The sequence below is a fragment of the Haliotis asinina genome, chromosome 5 (genome assembly GCF_037392515.1).
Source record: "Haliotis asinina isolate JCU_RB_2024 chromosome 5, JCU_Hal_asi_v2, whole genome shotgun sequence".
Taxonomy (NCBI): Eukaryota; Metazoa; Mollusca; class Gastropoda; order Lepetellida; family Haliotidae; genus Haliotis; species Haliotis asinina.
The window spans coordinates 1,457,863-1,484,170 of NC_090284.1; the positions used below are offsets into that span (position 1 = coordinate 1,457,863).

The 26,308-nt window shown below is 43.3% G+C and overlaps 4 protein-coding genes across 4 annotated transcripts; all 4 read right to left on the reverse strand.

Annotated features, from left to right (window-relative positions):
* On the reverse strand, positions 1-1,257 carry LOC137284832 (neuronal acetylcholine receptor subunit alpha-7-like). The gene has a single exon (XM_067816836.1). It carries the CDS (start codon positions 1,255-1,257, stop codon positions 1-3), a length of 1,257 nt encoding a protein of 418 aa, XP_067672937.1.
* Positions 1,258-11,768: 10,511 nt separating this feature from the next.
* LOC137283298 (neuronal acetylcholine receptor subunit alpha-7-like) lies at positions 11,769-13,004 on the reverse strand. Its single transcript, XM_067814750.1, has one exon. The coding sequence runs from the start codon at positions 13,002-13,004 to the stop codon at positions 11,769-11,771; it is 1,236 nt and encodes a 411-aa protein (XP_067670851.1).
* A 1,071-nt stretch (positions 13,005-14,075) lies between these two features.
* Positions 14,076-15,302, reverse strand: LOC137283299 (neuronal acetylcholine receptor subunit alpha-7-like). Its single transcript, XM_067814751.1, has one exon. It carries the CDS (start codon positions 15,300-15,302, stop codon positions 14,076-14,078), a length of 1,227 nt encoding a protein of 408 aa, XP_067670852.1.
* Positions 15,303-16,646: 1,344 nt separating this feature from the next.
* LOC137284442 (ovochymase-1-like) lies at positions 16,647-25,792 on the reverse strand. The gene is made up of 13 exons (XM_067816243.1): positions 25,595-25,792; positions 25,203-25,322; positions 23,707-23,834; positions 22,917-23,025; positions 22,586-22,714; positions 21,574-21,993; positions 20,634-21,041; positions 20,183-20,287; positions 19,788-19,977; positions 18,253-18,512; positions 17,683-17,828; positions 17,054-17,138; positions 16,647-16,897 (listed from the first exon to the last, which is right to left on the reverse strand). The coding sequence occupies exons 1-13, from the start codon at positions 25,656-25,658 to the stop codon at positions 16,812-16,814; spliced, it is 2,250 nt and encodes a 749-aa protein (XP_067672344.1). The 5' UTR covers positions 25,659-25,792; the 3' UTR covers positions 16,647-16,811.
* Positions 25,793-26,308: the final 516 nt, after the last annotated feature.

Below are 26,308 nucleotides of genomic sequence, written 5' to 3' on the forward strand. Positions count from 1 at the left end.
TTAGAAACATGCTATCTTCAAATACCCACATATCGCTGTTATGGTGAAAAGCATCAAAAAGAAATAAAAGAAAATCCTGTCAGCCATTCTGCTGACCTGCACCCATGTTATTGATGAGGGGTCCGATGTTTCCTTCGACATCTTTTCTTGAGTCGAGGTCTCCTGGTGTCCCACAGCAGGAGTGCCACAGAAGCATCTCTCCCAGGACTTTGTCATACGTCCCATCCACGCGGGTACAGGTCTAATGGTGGTATCTCGATGGAACATGTGCACGATCCAGATGGCCAGGAACACGTAAGTAGAGCTCATAATAAACAGGCCAACAATTAACACAGTAAACACAGGTATACAGTCACCATTCTGTGGCAGCAGTCCAGTGACGAAGGACAGAGATACAGTGAAAGACAGCAACACAGTGATGGCAAAGGACACCTTCTCGCCAGACTCCCCAGGAATGAGGAACACCATCACATTCACTAACCCCAGCACCAAGACAGGGAGGAGAATTGTCAGTATAGCCAGATATGGCTTTCTCCTCAGTGTCATGTTGAAGTATACGAAGCCAAAAGGTGTGTCGGTGATGTCAATAGGAACTTTACCAGATGATGAGTCAACTATGTCCCACTCGCTGTTAGAGTTAAATAAATATAATCCTAAAGAGTTTCTAGAGGGTTTTAACTCAACTTCTTTCAGATTACTTGCCCACACAAACATGATATAACTACACTCCTGCTCATCCAAAGGAAAGTTGGTAACATCCATTTGGCAGAATGTCTTATAGTTATCGCCAGGTGACCAGGATACAATTCCTTGGGATGTCACTTTAATGACCCCAAAGTCGAGACCCAGAGGCTGAACCCGATCCACCACGTTGCGAACAATGATGTAAGGTCTCCAAACCTTCCCATAGTCAGGAGTTATTTCACGGACTCCTCCGTACTCGCTGGCGTTCCAGGTTAGAAACTCATCTTTCCAAGAAACTAAGAAAAACCCGTTAGCCGTCACTGTCTGAGTTACTTCATCAAAATCGGACATGCTGAGAAGATGAAGTTCTAAAGAGACCGTGATTGTATCACTGCTGTTCTTGACAGGTCTCACCTTTGGGTTGTTGTTGTTGATGAGGTCATTGTGAAGTCGAAGTACATGGTGGTCATCCTGACCTCTGCTCGACTTGAGTACCAACAGTAGACACAGTCCACGCATTACTCTCTTGAGGTGACGCAACTCTAGCTCTTTGTACAGCCCCAACACATACATTCTTTAACTTTCCAAGCTCGACTTGGTTACTTGCTAGTCGGTGGAGTCGAAATTGTCTCGGTAGAGTTACTTTGACCATTTGCTGACGAAGATATCAGAAGATTTTACCGATACAGCTTTTGAATTGGGACCCCAGTTATCGAATTTATGTTCTTCGTATTTCAATGTTACCTTGCCATCATTCCTTATATAAATACCACGCGCTGTTCTGTGTAAACTACCCACCCAATTAAGGACACATGTGTTTGTACCGATCTGTATTATTCAATATCTTCCTTCGCAGAATTACAAAGTGGTTTAATAACGGAGAAAGTCAAGAAATATCAAGTAACACATTCAGAAGTTAACCATACAAAGCATGTCTCTTTATTTGAGTTCTTCCAGAGGACCACCAATGTTATTTTTGATGTTTTCAGTTCACCTGTACAAGGTAGTGCTATTACCTGGATCCTCTCGGGGATCCCTGTCTCATCTCTACACTGCGTGTAGTGTCAGACTACTTTTTAAATTTTTGCCTTTGTGTATGGTTTCAGTGCTGTTGCGAACCTTCATGAAATTAGAACTTAGGGGAAGGTCTGTGAGAACACGGGCAAGTTAGCAGTCTCTTATGGTGATTGCATTTTTGCCAGTCATTTACACTTTTTCTTTGATCCTATCTCGATACACCTCTATACCATATTTCACGTGGCAGAGAAAGATATTTCCAAACTTTCCAGCATTTTAAAAAAAAAACATGTTTTTTCAAGCTTTATAAGAATGCTACTTCCAAATGCTATCAGATGTTTCAGTGACATGTGGATACGTTTTTGTGCGATTCGACGGCGTTTTAGTGGCGTCAGAGGTCATTTGAAGAACATCCGGGACGTTCTGAATGTATTCTAGGTGTATTCCAGGTGTATTCGAGGTACGTTCGAGCTGTATTCCAAATTCAGTCGAAATATTCCGATACATTTGAAGCATATTCCACATGAAGTCCAACAGGAATCGAAAAACATTCCGACTCATTCCAGGCGCATTAGAGATATTCTGACCGGATTGAATGTGGCCTGTCTTTTCTATTCTTTTCTCGAATGCATTAATAATGCTTAGAATGCATTTCGAATTCACCTCATATGCCATTTTGCTAGAGATAGTATTTGCGAAGGGTGCTCAGGATGGGATTTTATGTGCGATTGTTTCAGCTGTGTATCAGTAGGTTATTAAAGCATGTCAGTACTGCTGACTGGTATGTACATTTTAGATATTTGTCAGCGATTTCCTAGCAGTAACGTGTGCAATACTAACATCATTGCTTTCAAAAATAGTTGCAACACTTCCAAAATGAAAACTTATAATTACTGGCACTCCTACGTTGTGTGGGATGTCACTTCACTCTGTCGACTGTCACGGTAAGGTAGTCGGTAGTTATTCTGTCAAAACGTTACCCGCAACATGTGTACTTACTACATCTACGCTGGAACAGAACATAACATACGTGCCAAGTAGATCTACACTGGAATAGATTACAACATACGTATTAACTAGATCTATGCTGGAATAGAACACAACATACGTGCCAACTACATCTATGCTGCAATAGATCACATGGAACTGAGAAACATATTGATTAGTTGCCGTTCAAGAGGTATGAAGACCACCTTGATATTTACTCGGAAGAACAATCAGTTGTAGTCAGTATAGAAAGTGTGCGTCACCACTGCTTCATGTACATAATTTGAGCAAACTACTGCTCGAAATACTTACAGGTGAAGGCCTTTGTATCTCTGTCAACGTACCGGACTGTATGATTAGTAGAAATACTTACAGGTGAAGGCCTTTGTATCTCTGTCAACGTACCGGACTGTATGATTAGTAGAAATACTTACAGGTGAAGGCCTTTGTATCTCTGTCAACTTACCGGACTGTATGATTAGTAGAAATACTTACAGGTGAAGGCCTTTGTATCTCTGTCAACTTACCGGACTGTATGATTAGTAGAAATACTTACAGGTGAAGGCCTTTGTATCTCTGTCAACGTCCTGGACTGTATGATTAGTAGAAATACTTACAGGTGAAGGCCTTTGTATCTCTGTCAACTTACCGGACTGTATGATTAGTAGAAATACTTACAGGTGAAGGCCTTTGTATCTCTGTCAACGTCCTGGACTGTATGAGTCGTAGAAATACTTACAGGTGAAGGCCTTTGTATCTCTGTCAACGTACCGGACTGTATGATTAGTAGAAATACTTACAGGTGAAGGCCTTTGTATCTCTGTCAACTTACCGGACTGTATGAGTCGTAGAAATACTTACAGGTGAAGGCCTTTGTATCTCTGTCAACGTACCGGACTGTATGATTAGTAGAAATACTTACAGGTGAAGGCCTTTGTATCTCTGTCAACTTACCGGACTCTATGAGTCGTAGAAATACTTACAGGTAAAGGCCTTTGTATCTCTGTCAACGTCCTGGACTGTATGAGTCGTAGAAATACTTACGGGTGAAGGCCTTTCTATCTCTGTCAACGTACCGGACTGTATGATTAGTAGAAATACTTACAGGTGAAGGCCTTTGTATCTCTGTCAACGTACCGGACTGTATGATTAGTAGAAATACTTACAGGTGAAGGCCTTTGTATCTCTGTCAACGTACCGGACTGCATGATTAGTAGAAATACTTACAGGTGAAGGCCTTTGTATCTCTGTCAACGTACCGGACTGTATGATTAGTAGAAATACTTACAGGTGAAGGCCTTTGTATCTCTGTCAACTTACCGGACTGTATGAGTCGTAGAAATACTTTCCGTCGGTAGCAAAATGACAAGGTTGAACGCTAAGTGCGTCGAGAAAGAAGGAAAGCATGATAAATCATCATTATAGGACGTCACAGCCAACAGGGAAACGTCACGCAATGTGACAGGTATGGGTCTTAAAATCATGTTCAAAGAAGCCACAATGACAGAGTTATTTTACAAAAAAATCTGTTCACTGAGATATTTTAAGTTACAAAGATACTACGACTGTAAAGCACAATAAAAGTTCAATACGAAAATAATACCTTCTTTGAGTGACATATTAACAAGTTGTGAATCAGGTAAGGAGAACCTTCATGGATAAGCAACGTCTCTATGATAAAAACAAGAAGTTGTTTAGTCACAAAGTTTCTTCTTATCTTAAACGAAAATAACACGCCTTACCAAATGTAGACTTTGATGCGCACGAATCATATGCATTCAACCATTGTCAGTAAAAACAGTTTCCTAAAGAATGATCTTCGCTGAACATCTACAAAATTATAAACAAGCAATGACTGCATTCTGTATAATTGACGTACGGTATATTGTTTCGATATGAGTTTGCCCGAAGGATTCAAATGCGTTTTAACACGTGTTCATTGTATGACACTTAGTTACCAGTAGTCTTGATGAGTGTCGCCCTTCATCTAAATGCACCGGTTTTAATTTTAGCACTTTTATTTGTAATTTGATTTATTTTATAGGAAAATCATACATTTACATTTCATCACTATTTGAAATGAAAATATGTACCTGGAAAGGTGATACACAAAATCACAACAATTTCTCTAATATTTCAGGTGTGACGTCAACAAATGGAGCAGAAGTGAGTAATGATATTCAGATGAAACAGGCTAGAGATAAAGTATGAGTGATTGGTCCGAAAAACTGCGCAGTTAACATTCAATTACCAACGAACCAACATAGTGCTGAGTTGTAGTAACATGTCGTATTTTTCTGAATGCGTCAGCACTGGGAGATAGAGTGTTTCATACGGACATGTGCACACACGACGTCATGAATAATGAATAAGAAATGATTATATACAACGGATTCCATTGTTCCCGTGTTTAATAACGAAATGGAATACTGAGTCTCCGGATTAACACACGATGAAGGCAACTAACCACCCTGGGTGAATACATCCATCAAGGAATAAGGTCAGCTGGATAAATGATGAATTTCCTGCCACTGTTCAACTGTTTAACATTCTGAACTTTCAACTTCTAAACATGCTACTTAAACATGCCACTCTGAACTGTTTCATACATGGAGAATCCTAGTAACTGACGTCCAGCAAATGAGGAGCAAGTCATGAGTTATATAGATGGATGTTAAACGGCATCTGTACATCCCCTGGGCCATGGGTCCATCAGTTGCACTCGAGTATCGTCCCCCGACGTCAACCAGTCGTGTCCAGTGTCCTGATCGACGCAGTGTTCACAACTGTGAGTCGTATAGGAATATGAATACGCTTTGCCCTTTAGAAAATGGTAACATATTATAAATGTAAGGTTTGAGACAAACTGTTAATTCTACTCTCCTTAAAATACAAATCACAGGACTTCTGGCATCATGGATTCCAATCTGTACTTTACAGAGAAAGTGTTATGTTAACTTTACATTTGTTACATTGATATTGTTCTTCAGTTACACAGAATGTCGACTTGAGTGAGTGGACACAAATGGATGATGTCCACCGGTGTAAGGAAAGTCGTATGTCCTGTTGTCAGTTTTGAGGCCACTGCAACCACAGGTAAATATGTTGTTCGTCCGTCAGTTCGACGAGGACCATCTATTCATCCTGGGGCTGGGGGAGTTTGTCTTCTGAGGCCAGTCCGCGCTCGAAAGGCTCTGGTGCAGTATGGACAGGGAATGGTGACTGCTGTCGGAGATTTGGAGATGCTACTTTTCCTCTGTTGCCTGCGTTGGTTAGCGGCAGCAATTCTGTGGACTTCGACGCTACGAATAGCTGCCCCGTCACTTTACTCTGTCAGTAGCTGTCCCGTCACTTTAGTCTGTCAATAGCTGCCCCGTCACTTTAGTCTATCAATAGCTGCCCCGTCACTTTAGTCTGTCAATAGCTGCTTGCCCCACGAGTTGTGACTGATGCCGAAGGCTTTCACCGACACTTTGAGTGTCTTTGCAGTGTTTTTTTCTGGCCGAGTTTCATGGGGAGCCGATGGTCTGACATGCGAACTACCTGGAATGCTCAACGTAGCTGGTTCTGCGTCAGGATGGCATTGATGTGGGGATGACTCACAGCCATAGAGCAGAGTGGTGAGCACTACCGCTTTGTAGATCTTGCCTCCATCGTGATGCCTCCTCTGTTCCACACATGTGTGTGGAGTCTGCTTTGGAGAGTCTGGTGTTGGCCTCGTCGTCGATAAGAACTATGCGAGAGAGTGTGCTGCCAAGATATGTGAACTTTACCGCTACTTTGAGTGTTTGTCCGCTGACGGAGATGTTGGGATCAACCTAAGGCTTCCCTACAGCAGGTTCATGCATCACCCCTCTCTTCTTCTGATTGTGAGTCCAAAATTGTTGCATGTCCGCTTCTGAGGCAGCGCTGAGGGCGCTATCATCAGCATACAGGACGTCGGTGATAGTATCTGTTGAGACTTTGGTTTTAGCTTGGAGCCCGCTGAGGTTGAAGGGTGATCCATCATACCTGTGCCTGATGCTGATGCCTACACCCGAGTCTCTGGAGGCGTCTGTCAGCTTTGCCGACACCATGAAGTTGAACAGGGTGGGAGGGAGCGCACAGCCGTGTTTCACTCCGTTGGAAGCTGGGAATGGTTCAGAAGTCTCTCCGTTGTCTTGTACTCTAGCCAGCATGCCATCATGAAACTGACGTATAAACTCTTTTGGGCAGCCATACTTCGGCATCATTTTCCACAAACCCTCTCTACTAACAAAGGCCTTGGTCAGGGCGACAGGTTAATATATGAACCCTCACGCACACATATTCCGATTGAGGAATTACACTCAGTGGCCATCGGCGATACTATCATAACGAGAAATGCAAAATATGTTTTTTTCAGCTGATGCCAGTGCCTCCGTGACACTCTTGTATTCACATATCGTCCAGATACAAACATTCGTTGTATATATGACATGAAGTACATGCGATGTTATTTTCAGGAATGGGACGGCTGTTGTCGCGAAGAGGACTTTTTTCGTCGGAACAGTATTTTGGGGCTTACCGTCAATCCCTTACCATGAACTTGCATGAAAGGTAGGGGGATACCTTGGTCCGGATACTGCAAAATTCATCTGGAGGACAGTAAAATGTCCCAAAACAAAATTACTCCCCAAACCATTCCGTAGACACTCGGTCCACCCCTGCTACCCCTGTGCTACCCCTGTGCTACCCCTGCGCTACCCCTGCCCTAGCTCTGCGTTACCCCCTGTGCTACCCCTGCGCAACCCCTCTGTTACCCCTGTGTTACCCCTGTGCTACCGCTGTGCCCTGCCCTTTTTTCTTTGGTGCTCTGCAACGGAGCCGATCTGTCAATCCATGTCACTTTCACGTTGCTAAAGAAGCATGTTGCTCTTTCCCGCTCAGCAATATTTATATGTTTGCATCCCAAAGTTTGTGAAATTCTTAAGATCACGTGACTCGCTGTTATGTTTCTTTCATGGTCAAGTCATGTGACCAATTCCTTTCATGTCGATCCCCATGTGTGTACAGAAACTAGAAATTCCACTGAAATAATTAAATGGTTGACATATTGAGAACTTAGATAGATGACAGGTGTAGGCAATCAATCTTAAAGCCTCCAAAGCGTACAAGGTCAGTATCAGACAATGGTCACTTCAGCGGTGCCGATGTTAGTATTTAGTTCATCAAGACCTAATTTCGATTCCCAATAATCGATCAGATATGGAATAGTACTCTACAAGTCCGTGTTTACGCTCTTAAGAATGTAACTGTGGATTGTCAGAATAGAGACAGTGGGTAGGCCTGCATAGCGCTAATACGTGTCAAAAGTGTTTGCTCCGTGACGACAGAAGACAGCAATACGTCATTTCTAACGCCCTGCTGCTAACATCCCTCCAGAACTTGGTATCCCGAGAAGGACATGAAATGTTTATTTGAGTTTCTCGCTGGTTGTGCTGCTTGATGAAGCTGCTGATGGGTCTTTGACGGTGCGTTTATTTTTCCCCGGCATTAAACATTTTCAGAAAAGCAAATATTGCTCTAATACGCGCCAAAGACAACACGCATATTTGTTCATGGGAACTGAAATACCCCTACTGTACAAATACCAGTAACAATCAATCCGTTACTACATAGGTTACTGCATTGCCAAGCCAATTAATGATGAATTTTGAACAAATGATCGATACCATTTCAACATAGTTATCGTCTGAGGATTAATACAAGATATATAAACTGATTGATGCCAAACTGATGGGCTTACAGATCGATCTGTCTTCAGGCGTGTACATGTACAGCGGACTGCCACTAGGGTAGACGGTTACAAGTAGTACACTCCGGTTATTGAAACCCTGGGAAACTGCCAAGACTGTCGGTGAGAAATTATATTACTTTATTATTACGTAAATACTGAAAGATCCAAGACCCGTATCACAGGTATGGTCACATGACTTGTAAAGCCAAACAGTTAGTTCACAACATCATGCATTTGAGGAAGTCAGTATCTCATTAAACTTCTCAGTATTAGGGAACTAGTAGACACATGGGGATATGAAGTGTATCTGAAAGTACATTGGCAAACGTCTTCTATTTGTATCTAAGTCTGTTTCCCCTGGACTTTGACAAGATAAAGGCAGAGAGTGGTGGTAACCGCAAATGTTAGCATGACGTACGCGGGGATGTCAAACAACAGAGAGCCTAACCAGGACAGTGGTATAAATGCAACTGTTAAAGGTTTTATCGCTCTTCATAATATCTGTCAACCTCAGTCAAACTGGTTTGCTATTTTCACGATCTCCATTATGTTTGACTTTCTGTCTGATCTTACGTCTTGTCTAAATCAAGCATTCCAAATCTTTGGCTTTTGATTATGACGGGCATACAGTCAACACCATTCTGAACATATTATCTATGATATTAATAATCTGAGGGCATACCATTAAATGATCCAAGAGGTACCAAATGACATGTCGTTTTCATTTTCTGTAATTTTTTACAAATATTATACCCCAATGTGCTGTGATGACTCATATCCACATTATCCATACATTTGCTATTGATCCTTTCACAAAGAAATATAAACTTTACAAACATTGGACATCGAGACTATAATTAGGCTCACTACGTTTTGACATCACCTCGTAGTTAGTGAACATAGCGTCCGTGCTGTTCCTGTGAGAAAGGCAAAGTTATAAGAGCCTTATTTGGTCCTTCATAATTTAAGAATAATTTACGGAACGCTCCAAAATCGTTCTTATCTTTAAAAGATATGTTTACAGGAGTGAGAACTAATGTTTCAGCATTTAAAAATATGCATGGCTTCTACATAATGTACTAGATGTGCAAAAAGACATGAAAATTGTAGAAAAGGCATTCGAATATATATAATTGTCAGGAAACATATTTATGATTGGTTCCATGCTGAGTCGTGTATGTTGACTTGACGAATAGTCCTGTATTCCGATGACCATCGATGGCAAGACATGGTCATGCATGAAACCATTATTATCAGTCTAGCCACGCCAGTACAGCAATGGATTGCACACTTCTACTTTGGAAGTTTGCTACTCTCGGTCGGGGCGTGGAGAGACAAGCCCCGTCAGCTATCACTCTGATGACATATTCCACAGTAAAGGTATATGTTCTCTCCCGTCCATACTGTCTGCTCAAACAATTCCGGTTGGAATGCGCCAGGATAACTTCACCAGTTAGAAGGAAAAAAGTCAGTTAGTTTTGTTGCAGTTGAAAACGTTTACTAACATGAACTTGAAAATGTCCATTTCACTGCATTTAAGAAATTTTTATACCTCGGTCCACAGACTACAAATGAATTTTCAGCGATTGTGTCAATTGTGTAACAGTGGAACTGAAGATGAACATCATCCTATCCTTGTATGTAAACATGGGAATCTAAGCCAGCGTTATCTACTATGTCTGTATCATCATACTGTAAATATTCACCAATTTTGACAGCTAATTTATTCAAAGTGTAGTTATGTATTATATATTTTGTGTAGGTATGATTGTCAAAGCATGATCTTAAGAGAACAATATGTCTGAAACCTGTAACATCTATAAAACACCCATGAACATTGTGTGTACTTAATGTTCGATTTAAACGTATAATGTGTAGATGAGCCAGTGACCTTCAAACAAATAAACAGGTTCACTTGACTACGAAAGATCCACAGTCGATAATGTTATAGATGACTGAGCCCACATACAGCCACAGCCATCAGCCCCTCACTTCATCTACCACAGCCATCAGCCCCTCACTTCATCTCACCTTGGGACAGGTGAGTGTGTCACACTACAAACACATGCACATGTCTGCAAAGGTAATTTATTTCAATCAGATATATTCATACAAATGTAATATTGTCGACAAAGCAACGCGATATGCTACTGAAGTGAAACAAATTGATTACAACTGGCGAGCGGTTCCGTTAACAACAACAGGAAAAACTACTGGAGTGAAACAAGGTGTTCACAGCTGACAAGTCGATCCGTCAAAAACAACGTGACATGCTATAGAGATGAAACGGCCGTTGGTATTTCACTGTATTGGATACACAAAGTAATACTATACTCCTAATGTGATACACCGGAAGTAATGTCGTGCAGTGGGGTACTGCATTTAAATATTCGATAATACAAATAACAGGTGCACATTATGTTGACAGAAATACATATCGGTAAGTTGATTCATCAGACTAATGCACTACCAAATGTTGAATGTATACATGTAGTATAAACCTCAGCTGAACAGAGTACGCTAATGCACTACCAAATGTTGAATGTATACATGTAGTATAAACCTCAGTTGAACAGAGTACGCTAATGCACTACCAAATGTTGAATGTATACATGTAGTATAAACCTCAGCTGAACAGAGTACGCTAATGCACTACCAAATGTTGAATGTATACATGTAGTATAAACCTCAGTTGAACAGAGTACGCTAATGCCCACTACGAAATGCCAAGAACAAAGGAATATGTAAACATAACGAAACTATTAGGCCCCGTCTCATGAATCGATCTGAGCGATGGAACTATCACAACGACCGATTCAATACACGGGTAACGTGTATTACTGAAGCAGTGTTAATATAACCAAGTGTGCGCCAATCAGGGAATGATAGGTGATCAATATTACAATATACAGTGAAGATTTCAAAACGCTTCATGGCAAGGACGTTTACAAATATAATGTAGCAATGACCAGGATATATTCCGATGTATTTCCCTATTTTAAGTTACACAATGTGGTTCAACGTAGTTTTCAGGTTAACTTACAGTTGTCTTTCTTTAAAATGTGTTCATTATGGCATCATCAGTGGGACAGGATGCGCTCAGTGTTTCCCGGCTATCTGTACTGACTACAGTGACAGCTAACGTGAGACTCATCATTACTTTAGAGGAGATGCAAGAGACAGATTCTGCACAGACTCAGAATTATAACGAGGGAGCGTCAACAAGATTTAAAGAGACATGTCAGCAGTGACGCTTACTGAACATTCAGGGTGAACAGAACACACATACCAATTTGTATTAGTTTTACAGGTCTATGGCATGTTAGTAATTTGCTATCTTAAGATAACCGATTACTACTGTCATAATGAAAAGCATCAAAAAGAAATAAAAGAAAATCCTGTCAGCCATTCTGCTGACCTGCACCCATGTTATTGATGAGGGGTCCGATGTTTCCTTCGACATCCTTCCCTGAGTCGAGGTCTCCTGGTGTCCTACAGCAGGAGTGCCACAGAAACATCTCTCCCAGGACCTTGTCATACGTCCCATCCAAGACGGAACAGGATTGATGGCGGCGTCTCGATGAAACACGTGTACGATCCAGATGGCCAGGAACACGTAGGTTGAACTCATAATAAACAAGCCAATATTTAAGATAGTAAACACAGGTATACTGTCAGCCTTCTGTGGCAGCAGTCCAGTGACGAAGGACAGAGATACAGTGAAAGACAGCAACACCGTGATGGCAAAGGAAACCTTCTCGCCAGACTCCACAGGAATGAGGAACACCACCATATTCACTAATCCCAGCACCAAGACAGGCAGGAGAATTGTCAGTATCACTAATGTCGACTTTCTCTTCAGTGTAATGTTGAAGCTTACAAGTGAGAATGACATGCCCATGTTCCCAAGGACAAGTCTTTCAGCAGATGAGTTAACTATGTCCCACTGGCTGTTAGAGTCAAATACATTTAATCCTATGGAGTTATTAATCGGTTTTAAATCAAGTTCATTCTCAGTATAACCCCAATCTAATGTGATGTAAGAACATTCCTGTTTGTCAAAAGGATAGTTGGTAACATCCATTTGGCAGAAAGTCTTGAAGGTATCTCCTGGCAACCAAGTCACAGCTCCATTGGCTGCCACTTTAATGATCCCAAAGTCCAACCCCAGAGGTTCAACACTGTCCACCTGGTTGCGAATTGTGATGTAAGGTCTCCAAACCTTCCCATAATCAGGACGAATTTCACTGATTCCTCCATACTCGCTGGCGTTCCAAGTTAGAAATTCATCTTTCCAGGTCACGAAAAAAAAACCGTTAGCTGTCACAGTCTGAGTAACTTCATCAAAATCGGATATGCTGAGAAGGTAAAGTTGTAGTAAGACAGTGATGGTGTCACTGCTGTTCTTGACTGGTCTGATCAGTGGGTTGTTGTTTTTAAAGATGTCATTGTGTAGCTGATGTATATGATGGTCATCTTGACCCCTCACGGCCAACAGTATGAACAGTAGAAACAAACAAGGTGTCAAGTTCAGAGGGCCCTCACTTGCCGAGTACATCCCTACTGTTCACAGCAGACACATTCCAACCTGGATGATATTGCCACAAATGATGAATAATAAGAGAACCTGTACATATAACGTGGCTCCCATAACTTTATATACAAAGATGAAAACTAAATACACTTTGGGTAATGAAAGAGTCTATTGTGTGTGCGAATTACTGTTACAAATCCTTTATGTTAGCTCTATATTCAATGGCAATAACCATGACAAACATCAGCGAATCATCTTTGAATGCACCCGTGAGACCAATTCCCTAATAGGTTACTGATGGACTGTCAGATGCTGATCAGTATTCCTACATTGTCCTATAAAGGGACAATTGTACTTAATGGCATGGCACATGGAACTCAGAGATCATCCTGCAAATTGGTTAATGGACGAGCTTTACTGAGATGCAGGTGGTCAAATTAATAATGACTGTCGACCACCGACTCAAGGTTGAAAGGGATCGTTTCATATTGATGACGGGTGGTGATAAATGAGTGTTATTTCCCTGGATATGCTCGATGTCCTGATACTTGCTCTTCATTTCAGAGGCTGAGACGGAAACAACGTCAAAGAACTTTTGTCCTGTTTTGTGTTGGTGCGGTTGGAGGTGGCTTTGTGTCGGCGTGGTTTGATGTGGCTTTGGGTTGTTGTATGAGGTGGCTTTGTGTTGGTGTGGCACTATTTGATACCACATTCATAGGTCATACAAAGTTTGAGAGCGGGACACTATGGGTTGAGTCAAATTCTCTGGCCTCTTCATGTTTGGTTGCTGGTAAGTGAAAAGCGCACCAGATGAGATTCATGTTTTGGACTTGGGCACAAACCGTGCCTTGAGACGATATTCAGCCCTACTCCTATACCTATGCACATTATTCTAACCCAACAACAAACAGAATGAAAGAAAACACACTCACTGCAGCTCTATTACTAATGTTTTTGGTTATTTTGCGAACCTACATAATATTTAACACAAGGATGTTATAAATCGTGTCACTATTTCACCATACCTCCCACTTTCTCTTGATGGGTATCGTTACTCATGCCCTTGTGATATGCATGTGTACCTATGCCACAGTGTCAAAATAATATCTTGAACGCAGCGACAGCCATCATTGATACGGTGAGGATGAGGAATGTCCAGAAGAAAAACATGTCCATGGTTTCACTCACTCTTTTCCAGGTCATCTCACGTCTAGACTTGTCCATGTCCCGACTAGAAGATCTGGCCATCCCAGACTGTCTGTCAGTCGGGTGTATCCTGATACTCCCACAACATCCCTTCTCACCGCCCGCTAATCTACTCACCCAGAGAGGGACGGGCCGCCTGCTAGAATCTCTGTGGAACACTTTGATAATCCAGATGGTCAGCAGCACATAGAGGGAACTCATGAGGAACAGCCCCGCCATGAGCAGGGTGAACACTGACAAGCTGTCTGCGCTTTGGGGTAGCATGTTAGTAATGAAGGACATGAATACAGCAAATGACAGCAGCACGGTGATGGTGAAAGACAGCTTCTCCCCTGACTCCACCGGGATTAGGAACACCAAGACGTTGAGGAGGGAGAGAAGCAGGACAGGCATCACCACGGTTAGGATCTTCATTGACGGCCTCCTTGTCAGCTCAAGAGAGAAGGTAAGGTTGGGAATCTCATGGTCCAAAACATGTTCTGTGTGTCGAGTGGCCGAGGTATTTGTGATGTCCCACTCACTGTTCACGTTGTAAATGTCAAGGCCGATGGAGTTGCTGACTGGCAAGAGATCAATGGTGCTGATGGTGTCAGCCCAAACAAACACATTGAAGAAGCATGTCTGAACATCGAAGGGGAACTTGGTAACATCCATTTTACAAGTAGTTTTGAATGTGTCCCCAGGATACCAGGTGAGAGTGCCACTGAAGTACAGAACTAAGATGCCGAAATCCAAGCCCAAAGGCTCCATCTTGTCCACTGTATTTTGCACTGCTATGCTCGGCTTCCACACACGTCCAAACGCTGGTCTCATGCTCAGCAAGCCGCCATACAGAACTGGGTCCCAGGTCAAGATATCGTCTCTCCATGTCACCGTCATATAGCCGGTTGAAGCCAGAACCTCGGAGACTTCATCAAATTCCGTAATTGCCACTAGGTTAAAGGTAACATAGACTTGGAGAACATCTGATGTGTTACGAACGGGGCGGATGTTGGGGTTATTGGGCTGGATGATGTCACTGTATAGCTGTTTGTGAAGGGTGTAGTCGTCAACACAGACACCCACGTCAACGATTGCCAGCAGAGTTGCAACCAAATGTATCTTGTCTTCTAGCATGATGTTCAAAAGGTCAGCTCGACTATATATGTCACCTGTACAACAGTGTCAGAATAAGTGTGAAACTTGATGTATAGCGTCTCACAGCTGTCTGTGCCTGCTGCTTGTGGCTACGTCTGTACTTATAATGATCTGCTTGAAATTCCTGCTCCTCAAGTTCCGATGTTTGAAATGTTACAATTGATTTTGCGTCACCCAGAGGGTGGTCAATGACAGATCGTTAGTATTAATCAGTTAGTTCCGTATCAACACATTGAACACGACATCTCAGAGCTCCCTCAGCGCTGCTTCAATCCATTGATGTAGTGTATTTAGCCCATCTATCAAAATGAACTTCGATTGCCAATAGTTCTTTGGGTAGAGATATTACTTTGTCATTCTGTGGTGAAATATATGCAAAGAAAGGAATTATAGGTTGCTAAGAAAATCAACATATGGCAGATCCACATGCTGTCAGTTATCTGAAGACCGTCAACACAGGGTAGTAATGCGACCATCCAACACCTGGGTAGGTTCCAGTAAGTGACATCACCTCACCTACAGCGAACGGCGTATTGCAAACTGAGGAGTTACGCCCTGATTGTTTTCTGATTCTAAGTAACACAGTTCTTGTTTGTCGGCCCACTTCAGGTCGAATGTATTGTCCATGGCTGTCGGTGTCTCCAGGAAATCACACACCGCTCTGTTAAAAGCCAACGACAACTACACATATTTGTTCCTGGGAAGGTTATTACTGGCAAAACACAAGGCATTCTCAGTTTACCATATAGCTTATAGACGTGTTTGATAAGTTTTGAAAGAAATATCGATTATGTTTCAAACAAGTAAACAGATAAAATCATGCATACTCGCCACCACCGGTGTGTTATTTTTCATCAATATTTAAATAGGAAATGAACATTATGCCATACATTAATGCGCGTGTGGAACACCTTTCCAATGGAGGAACAATGTTTGCACAAACATAGCATATTATGCGACTAGATGGTGTGGTTCGAGTCTTGCTTGTGGTTTGGCTTCATCAACCCAGGATATATAGAGGTCGTCATAAATATGGCCAGCATACAATTGTTCAGTATAGGCCCATGTACAGCCTCTGTCGTGTCCTGGTTAACACATCTGACCCTGTCGTGTTTGATGAAGACGATGAAATTATTTCATCCATTGAATATTGTGTTCAATTTCTGGGAACTATTCTGGGGGAATATGACAGATGTTTGGACGTGTGAACGACACATCACGTTTAAAAGTACGCATGCACCAAGATGTTTGCCTCCCCATCGTTCAAGGTGACCATGCATTTTAACTCACTCACTCTCGCTTGTAAATAAATCAGTAATGATGTCTGTCGTTCAGAAAATGGTCTTAATATCTCGAAAATGGCTCACTTTACAACATTTGTCATCAATGTAATTAACACATGACTTCCTTTCCTCCAGTATGGCTTGTTCACATAAATAGTATTTACACATGTGCATCTGTCAGCGTCAGTTATTTACTGGCCGGACATCAGCTGGGGACATGAGCGGCTATCGTCTCCTGGATCCACCTGGTGTAGTTGTACACCCGGACATACACACCAGGGTTCTTCGGGTCTGCAACAGAGTAACCTGGTGAAATACGTCAAGCGTTGTTAGAACAATGCACCTGAGCGTGACAGTGACCTCATATCGGTACTGTAAACTATCACAAGTAGACCGGGACTGAAGGGTCAATTGCACTGTGGACATCAGAACAGTTAGCAGACATACCTGCACAGCCGGCCCCCCACGATGTGATCCCCTCCTGCTGCCACCTGCCGGCCACGTACCTCACTAGAGGTCCCCCAGAATCCCCCTGAAAAACATCACAACAGACAGTGCAAGGGGCCAAACCTGCCGGCCTCGTACCTCACTAGAGGTCCCCCAGAATCCCCCTGAAAAACATCACAACAGACAATGCAAGGGGCCTAACCTGCTGGCCAGGTAAGACACCAGAGGTCTTCCAGAATCCCCCTGAAAACCATCACAACAGACAGTAATTCGTCATCTTGATTGAATCCCCGTAGATATTGTCCCATCACTCCCCCCCTCCAACCCCCCCCCCCCCCACCAAGTTACCAGCCCACAAATCAATTCTCCATTCAGAAATTCTAATGTAGAAACTGTGCAAAATATTTCAGAACTGTAACAAATCGAATATTTATCATGATTTGAAAGTGTATTATAACTAAACAAGTAAGAGAGAGTGATATATTCAAAAAGCGATCCCATGAAAATTCTTTAGTAAATACTGGCCCGATTGGATTTTTACTAGCTACTGGGATCGGGGCTCTTTCGCGTACTGCATCGTACCATGCAGCTGTGTGGCTAGCTGTGAACGGTAGCTATGTGGATCTTACGTGACAGGCATCGGTACCGCCCTGTGTGTAACCGGCGCAGAACATGTCGTCGTAGATCTCATTGTGGTACCAGTCATTTCTGTTGCACGTGGACGTCGGTAACACCGGGACGGCGGCCTGCTTCAGCTCGTTCTCACAGCACGTGTCTGGAGGTGAACATACCAGTGAGAGTGGACCGACATGCACGGTGTCACATGTAGGGCACCATCGTCATGACCCTGTCTCAGCCATATACGACTACTCTCAAGATGAACACTTTTGAAATAGAGCGATCAGGAGGCCCATTTGAGATCAGGCGGCTCCCTGATATGACAGCATGTCAAGTCGACATGTCAGATGGTACTGTCGACCAAGAGAGATACGACGAATGACGTGACAGACAACAGGCTGATGTGAGAGTACATATAGCTGCTGACAGGCCTACTGCAATACATCTAACGCCACCTAGACTACTCTCAAGGGAAAGTGTCTGGACCAGACGAATCAGTAACGAGTAGATCAACATTCCTACATCGGGTACGAAGCCTGACATTTATTCAGTGGGTGAGTGACGTTACCACGGCAACTTACTTCGTGTTTCTCCCCACCCAGTGACGTAGCATACGGCCCCAGCACGTGCTGCTTGCAGTGGAAGGCACGCGGGCTGCACGTGGGACGTCATTTTGAATGGTGAGTCCAGTTTGACGAGGGCGATGTCTGCGACTGAGGTGTACACGTCGTAGTCGTCGTTGACGTAAATAGCCTCCACTTGGCGAATCTGTTCTGTAGACTCGTTGCCTAGGAGTCGCTGTCTCCCGGCAACCGCTGTCCACTCACTTGCGTCATCCGGGCTACAATACAGATAGGAGTTGCTATACAGTGGAGAAGGTGTTCTACCGTCCATGGCGTGTGGTATATGTAAGGAATAAACTCCGAAGACTCGCCAATATTCGCGCGGCTGATTGAGTCCGAGGCCCTTAAGTCGATTAAGCAATACAAGGGCAACATAATTTATGGGACTGTTATTCCGATGAAGAAATTCTTGCGCCGATTTCGCTTTTAGGGGTATAAGAACCATGTAATCAATGACACAGTCTGGTTTAGCATACATATAAGGCTAGGCAAACTAACGTCCACCACTCCACAGGAGGAGAATGCATTGGGGGAGTCTTGTTCGCTTGGGGATTGCTTGAAACCGCTTTTTATTTGAACGGGCCCGTTGTCCAGATAGACTTGACCAAAAGTAAGTCATTGAGATGAGTAAATAATATGTTGATTGCTTAACATCTTAAATTTTTTAAAAAAGAAATTCATATCGTTTTGAAAAAACATGACGGCGGTTACAGTGCAACTTGTATGCAATGTATCAATTTGTATGCAACTGCAGATCAGTGGGTTGTGTTGACTTGGGAATCGAACCCGTGCCGCAGGCACTATCACAACTAGGCTAACTGACCGCCCATAGACGTAATTAAGGTAGCCTAGTGGTTATGGTGCCCGCGGTGCGGGTTCGATTCAGTGCAAAGGTACAAAATGTAAAGTCCATGCGTTGTGTTCCCCGTTGTACTGCTGCTAAATCGGTACACTTTGCTGTGGAACGTGACAGTGCTAGAGTGACGTTTGACAAGTAATGAATGGGTGAATACACTGAGCTTTTGTTTCTGTATTTCAATAATGGGGGTATTACTGTTTTGTTTCTGCGCTAGGACAGACAGGGTCAGTAATAGGGCGCCAGTATTTGGAGCTCCAATACTATAGTCGCTACTATATGAAGCTAGGTCGCCAATAAACGAAAGATACTAGTTTCCTGTTCCATCCTTATTGGAGGGATATGTTGTGTAATGGTGGCCGTTTTAAGTTTAAAACAGCAGAGCGTTGACAGTGGACCAGTTATGTCACAAGGAGGTAAAATGAATTACGAAATTAGGGAATACGAAATGGGCTTATGTGAGATCTGAGAGCGTCTCTTTTCATATAATTATCAAGTTAGTAACTTGTTGTAGAAGAAACACCTGAGTCATTCCAGGAGGAATCTGTTACTCCATCCGACAATCATGGATCGATCATCGGACGAACAAAGGGATGCATTTCTGTATAATGTATATCACCAGGATTCACGTTCGTACTTTTGGAAACAGTGGGCCGCCGTGAGGACCCACATAGGGTGGATAATACTTCCACCACACTGATGAACGCCCGTCTCCTGCAGCGACGTCTGCCACGGCCAACTTCCCGCAACCGCCGCCTTCCCGCCCACGATACGGTGGGAATCCAAATCAGGGGAGACAACTGGCCGCCCGCAGGTGAGACTGTTCGCTGTAAAAGTTTTACAATGTGTCAATGTCTCACCATCTACTAACATTAATGAGTACGTTACTTTCCCTTTCAACACACGGGTGAATCACCGTGGTCAGCATTGACCAGGACGTTTGAGGTGTTGACAGGAAGAACAGAAATTCCAGCAAAAGGATGTTTTGCGTCTCTTTGCAATTTGTTGTTGTTGTGTGTTTTACTCGCTCACCGCACACGAGCTCCTCGCTTCCATCGCTGCAGTCCGACTTGCTGTCACAGACCACGGAGTTGGAGACGCATGCGCCGTCGGAGCAGGTAAAACCGGAACACGTTGCTGTGACCAAGGAGGGATGATACAAGTCACATCTAAGTCCATATCAACTCACAGATGGTGCTTAAGCAAAATGGAAGTAATGGAGGCCGCTCGCATTAGGCGCTGCACATACAACACGGTCCAGGATTATTTCGTATTATAAAAATTTTAAAGTACAGTCAAGACATAGAACGTGTGGTCGGTGGTTCTAACATTTGATCTTTTGACTAGAGGACTTTAAGTCTCGTCTGCAACGTGGATCTATTCGCCCTGATATGCCGACGTTCATTTCTATTCAGTATCCAACCTTAGGATAACGATAACCCATGTGAGTATGATATAAACCAGCACATTAAAGTGAACTTACGTGTAGGATCATGGACAATATAAGTGATATTGAATCCTACTCCGCCAACAGCATCGTCTGATTTGAAGGTCAGCAATACGTCACTTCCGCTAGACGTCAGATCATGTGGTTTGCGGATCCCACACAAACTACCCAGTATACTGGAGGTTGTGTTATTTCCGTCGTATAAAACCAGGGCATCATAACTGCAGTTTGCTGAGAATTCCACCTCGAATTGGTTAAAGTGCATGGTGACCACCTTGCCCGGGGCTGCTTCTATCACCCAGCTGCAGTCAAGATGGGGGACGTAGGACTGTGCACCATCGAACCAGGGTGACGTAAGAACTCCGCTCTGACTGCCTGTGACGGACAACGTTGTGCCCCTACATCCAGGCGGTGGTGTCGTGGGTACGGGGGACGTTGTTGTGTCTGAAAGTCCGACAGTACATCGTATATCTGAGCTAGCTGAAGGCTCTTTATTGACGGAGTGGCATTTCCTCAGATATTTACCCAGGTGCAACTAAAGTCATCTAAAACATCGTAACCGAAATACTATGTTGCAATACAACTGAATGTGAGTAGGAGTGTGTGAGTAGGAGTGTGTGAGTAGGAGTGTGTGAGTAGGAGTGTGTGAGTAGGAGTGTGTGAGTAGGAGCGTGTGAGGAGTGTGTGAGTAGGAGTGTGTGAGTAGGAGCGTGTGAGTAGGAGCGTGTGAGTAGGAGCGTGTGAGTAGGAGCGTGTGAGTAGGAGTGTGTGAGTAGGAGTGTGTGAGTAGAAGGGCGTGAGTAGGAGGGTGTGAGTAGGAGCGTGTGAGTAGGAGCGTGTGAGTAGGAGCGTGTGAGTAGGAGTGTGTGATATGAACTTTTCATTCATGCTCACCAAACATTGTGTTATCACTGTTTATGCTTATAATGAGTAAATTAAGGTGCCCCTATTGATGTACTCAAGAAACATAGCTTACCCTTTCCGATGACAGTGTATTTTATCTTGAATCCATGACCTTCAATGCCCTTGTCCGTTGTGAAAGTAACATGAAGGTGATTAGAGGAGGAGAGTAGTTCTCCCGGCAGCGTCTTCCCGCAGAGTACGCTGATGACGGTGCTGTTGTCGTCAGCACCGTCATACACTGTTACGGCATCGGCTTTGCAGCGATCGGTGAACTCCACTTCAAAGAACATGAAGTCTAGCACAATGAATGCTCCCTGTTCACCAGTGATAGTCCAGGCGCAGTGCAGTTCTGGTGGGTAGTTGTGGTTGAGGTTGAAGTCGGGAGAGAGGATGTAACCAGAGTGTGAGGTAAGGACGACGTCATGAGCACATGACGACGTGTTGCCATACCCCGCAGGTTGTATGATGTCCACTGTCGGGATAGTTGTTCCAACTGTATGAATGGTGAAGGCGATGAAATATACCGATCACACTACGCTGTTTGTGTCAGGACTTTTAATAGTGCATATCTATGATGCACACATATCCACATGCTGAAGGCCCTAACGCATAATTACCTTGGTTAACATATACTGCATGTGATGCGCTAGACGGTTAGCAGTCACATGGCATAGTTCACCGGGTACCCACATCGTGCTGAGTGAAGAGCGGCAATTTTTAACAAACTAAGGTGAGACCACATATATCACATGTGATTCGGTGTGGGACAGGACTGAAGTCCTCCAAACTCAGAGTCAAGCTGCCAAACACGGCTACTTATTCAATGACTCTGTGCGGCCAGCGTTGCCTAACATCAACCGATTTGAGACCTGAGACCTGAGACCTGAGACCTGTGCACAGGGCCACACACCAGCATTTTCATAGAGTTGTTGTCACACATCTTTAATAATTTTGAAAGGAATCATGAACTTTCCATTATATTCTTTGTGTGATGTCATTCAGATCCACATCGTTACATGGATGCATTTTTCCACTCGTATCAGTATTCACTTCAAACAACACTGAATATGTAAACGACATCTCACCTGACTGAATGCGTTGCCACCCAAGTTGGAACCCTGGGAAGTTATGAGACTTGTCACTGTGAAACTGTACTCGCACGTGCTTTCCGTCTGCGGTGATGTTGCGGGGTCGGGTGTCTCCGCAGAACTGACCTGGGATGTTTAGATTAAAGCATATTGTTGTCTTAGTAAATATGTGCAAGTATTCATTTCCCAATAGCAATAAATATGTAATGTGTTCTGTTCGGTTGGTGGAAATAGGATGAATGCAGTCATGATAATGTCTTGTTCAACCTCGGTTTGTTAGATTGACTGGCGCTTCAAACAAATGCGTCGGTGACATTGCCACTATTACCTAGCTCTTTATTGTTTGTGACGTCACGTATGGTCACGTAGTCATAGCGACAGTATCCATGGAGATCAGGTTCAATGCTGAAGACGCCGGTGAAGAATAATTCCAGATCCTACGAGAAAGACAATCAAACATGAAGAAATGTATACTTTCATTAGTTAGAGGTGTGTAGTATCAATGAAATGTGCGCGCATTACACCACACATTCATCAGCATGGGCGCCATGTTAGTTATCTATGTCTCTTCCACCAAGCTGTCATACACAGGTACAATATCACTTAAAGCAAACATCCCTTACACTCGAATACTCTCTTACATGTGTACAATATTAGCCAAGTGTCTGTATTTACACAGCAGATATCACTCACACACACACACACGCGCGCGCGCGCGCGCACACACACACACACACACATACATACATACACACACGTGTACAACATTAATACTTTAGTCAAGGAATTAAGTAACTGTCATTTAAAACCAATGATAAACTACATTTTACAGCGTTAGTCAATCATATGTCTATTACACCCCACTATCACACAAACGAGTTAGTCAAGCACGTGTCTATTACATCCCACTATCGCACTCATGTGTGCAAATATGTTTACACACCAAATATCAATGTCTAAGTTGGTCAAGCGAGATTTCCTATTTGTTTTTTTATCAGCCTTCGACATTATAAATACGGGAATATGTTATCTTGTGGAGTTAGCTGTTATGGTCATGCACAGTTCCATGGCGACAATACGAGAAGGAGAAGCGGTTGTTCCATTGTCGTGTAACTCACAGAGTCGTTCGGAGTGTACAAATCCCACCAACAATCGATGTTGTTGTTGTATGCAGCTGGGTAGTTGATGCTGTGCAGGAAGCCGTGAGGGGTCTCGTATATACCTGGGTCTCCGCATCCCGATATTGCTGGTGAAGAAAGGCAGTCATTATACACACAATCCACAGCTGCACCCCGATATTGCTGGTGAAGAAAGGCAGTCATTATACACACAATCCACAGCTGCTACCCGATATTGCTGGTGAAGAAAAGCAGTCATTATACACACAATCCACAGCTGCACCCCGATATTGCTGGTGAAGAAAGGCAGTCATTATACACACAATCCACAGCTGCACCCCGATATTGCTGGTGAAGAAAGGCAGTCATTATACACACAATCCACAGCTGCTACCCGATATTGCTGGTGAAGAAAAGCAGTCATTATACACACAATCCACAGCTGCACCCCGATATTGCTGGTGAAGAAAGGCAGTCATTATACACACAATCCACAGCTGCTACCCGATATTGCTGGTGAAGAAAGGCAGTCATTATACACACAATCCACAGCTGCTACCCGATATTGCTGGTGAAGAAAGGCAGTCATTATACACACAATCCACAGCTGCTATCCGATATTACTGGTGAAGAAAAGCAGTCATTATACACACAATCCACATCTGCTACCCGATATTGCTGGTGAAGAAAGGCAGTCATTATACACACAATCCACAGCTGCTACCCGATATTGCTGGTGAAGAAAGGCAGTCATTATACACACAATCCACAGCTGCACCCCGATATTGCTGGTGAAGAAAGGCAGTCATTATACACACAAATCCACAACTGCACCCCGATATTACCTTTGAACCAAGGCAGTCGACGACACAATCTACAGCTGCAAGGTGCCGGGGTAACAGACTCTGCACACAGTTCTAACACTGTTATCTATCGGTCCTACTGTGCATAAATTCTACCTATAGCTTAAGCAATATGTACAGAGACAAAACTAAGGTGGATTCAACATGCAACAAAGAAACCACTAGCTCCATATGTCCACGATGTTTTCACAGATACTACACTCCTCGGTCTTCTGCAATATGTCTGAAAGGAGACAGGACTTGGTAATAGAAATAGGGATGTCCAAAACGTTCTTACATTGTTCTACGAAGTAAAGAAAATTATTCATCACACGTTTTCTTTATGATAACTTAGAGAACAGCATATATGGTGCTAGCCTAGCCAAAAACTTGCTGCTTGAAGTCGGAAACATGATCTTGTTTAACAGATATCTTACGTACTTTCGTACAGAAGAAAGTTGAGCTGACACTCCGTTCACCTATGATGATGACGTTTTTCAGCTTCTTCAAATATTTTTATTACGTTCCCTGTAGACCAAAGGGTCCATACTTACCCTTAACCTTTTAAACACGAACAGGAGCCACAAAATGGTAATCATGTTCATCATAGAAGAATATTAGCTTGTCTACAGGCCATCTAGGAATCTTACCCACCGGTCATTGAACAACCACGCTCGTCCTCGCCATTTGCACAGTCGTTGTTGCCATCGCAGACCTTGGCGTGAGGCACACATCGTCCTGACCCACCACACTTCACTTCGTTCCCGAAACACTCTAGAAATGTGAAACTATGTGTTAGTACAGTGTATGTCAGGAAAGTGCATGCATCTAGGATGTACCTCAGTATCTGTCAACAAGTTAGTTTTACAGCCCCAATGGCATTGTTGTCTATCTACACTCCATACCACCTGCAGGCTCACAGTGTCGCCCATTACGAGCTGGTCTCTGTCCATTATGCCACAATGCTTACTGAAACGAATCCATGGCAACAAATATGGGTAGCCAGCGTGTCTGTGTGACAGAAGTATACAAATGCATGTACCTACCCAGAAGGAAGCCTGACGACAACGTGGTCAGCTGACCCAGGAATAGTAAAGTTAATATGTCCATCAGAGCCGACTTCAAGTGACTGACACAGTGTTATGTTATAACTTCGTGATAAGAGATAGGGACGTACACTTCTATGTCGGGAGTGGAGTCCTTATCACCAGACGTCCATAACTGTAACCAGGATCCCGGTTCTCACTGGTGTGACTTGACTACTGAAACCTGTATATCTGGGGACGTAACGCGCGATATTTGGCATTTCTAATCTATAAACTCACCCAGTCCGAATATTATCGCATTTTCCTAGAAATTAGTTTCTGGGTTTTGTTTCCATCGAAAAATCTTTCGACTCGCAAACTCACACTCAATGCAGACTATCAAAATGTTCGTCAGTCAAGGTTTTTATCATATACGTAAACTATCAACGTGTAAACTATCCTACGGTATATAGTCGGTATGTCCACCAGTAGCATATCAGACGCTGTAAACTGTCAACGTGTAAACTATCCTACGGTATATAGTCGGTATGTCCACCAGTAGCATATCAGACACTGTAAACTGTCAACGTGTAAACTATCCTACGGTATATAGTCGGTATGTCCACCTGTATCATATCAGACACTGTAAGGCATATCCACAGCTTTACTGCATGTTCATGATCGACCCACTCATGACGGCACATCGTATTGAGGATGAATGATATGACGTACAAA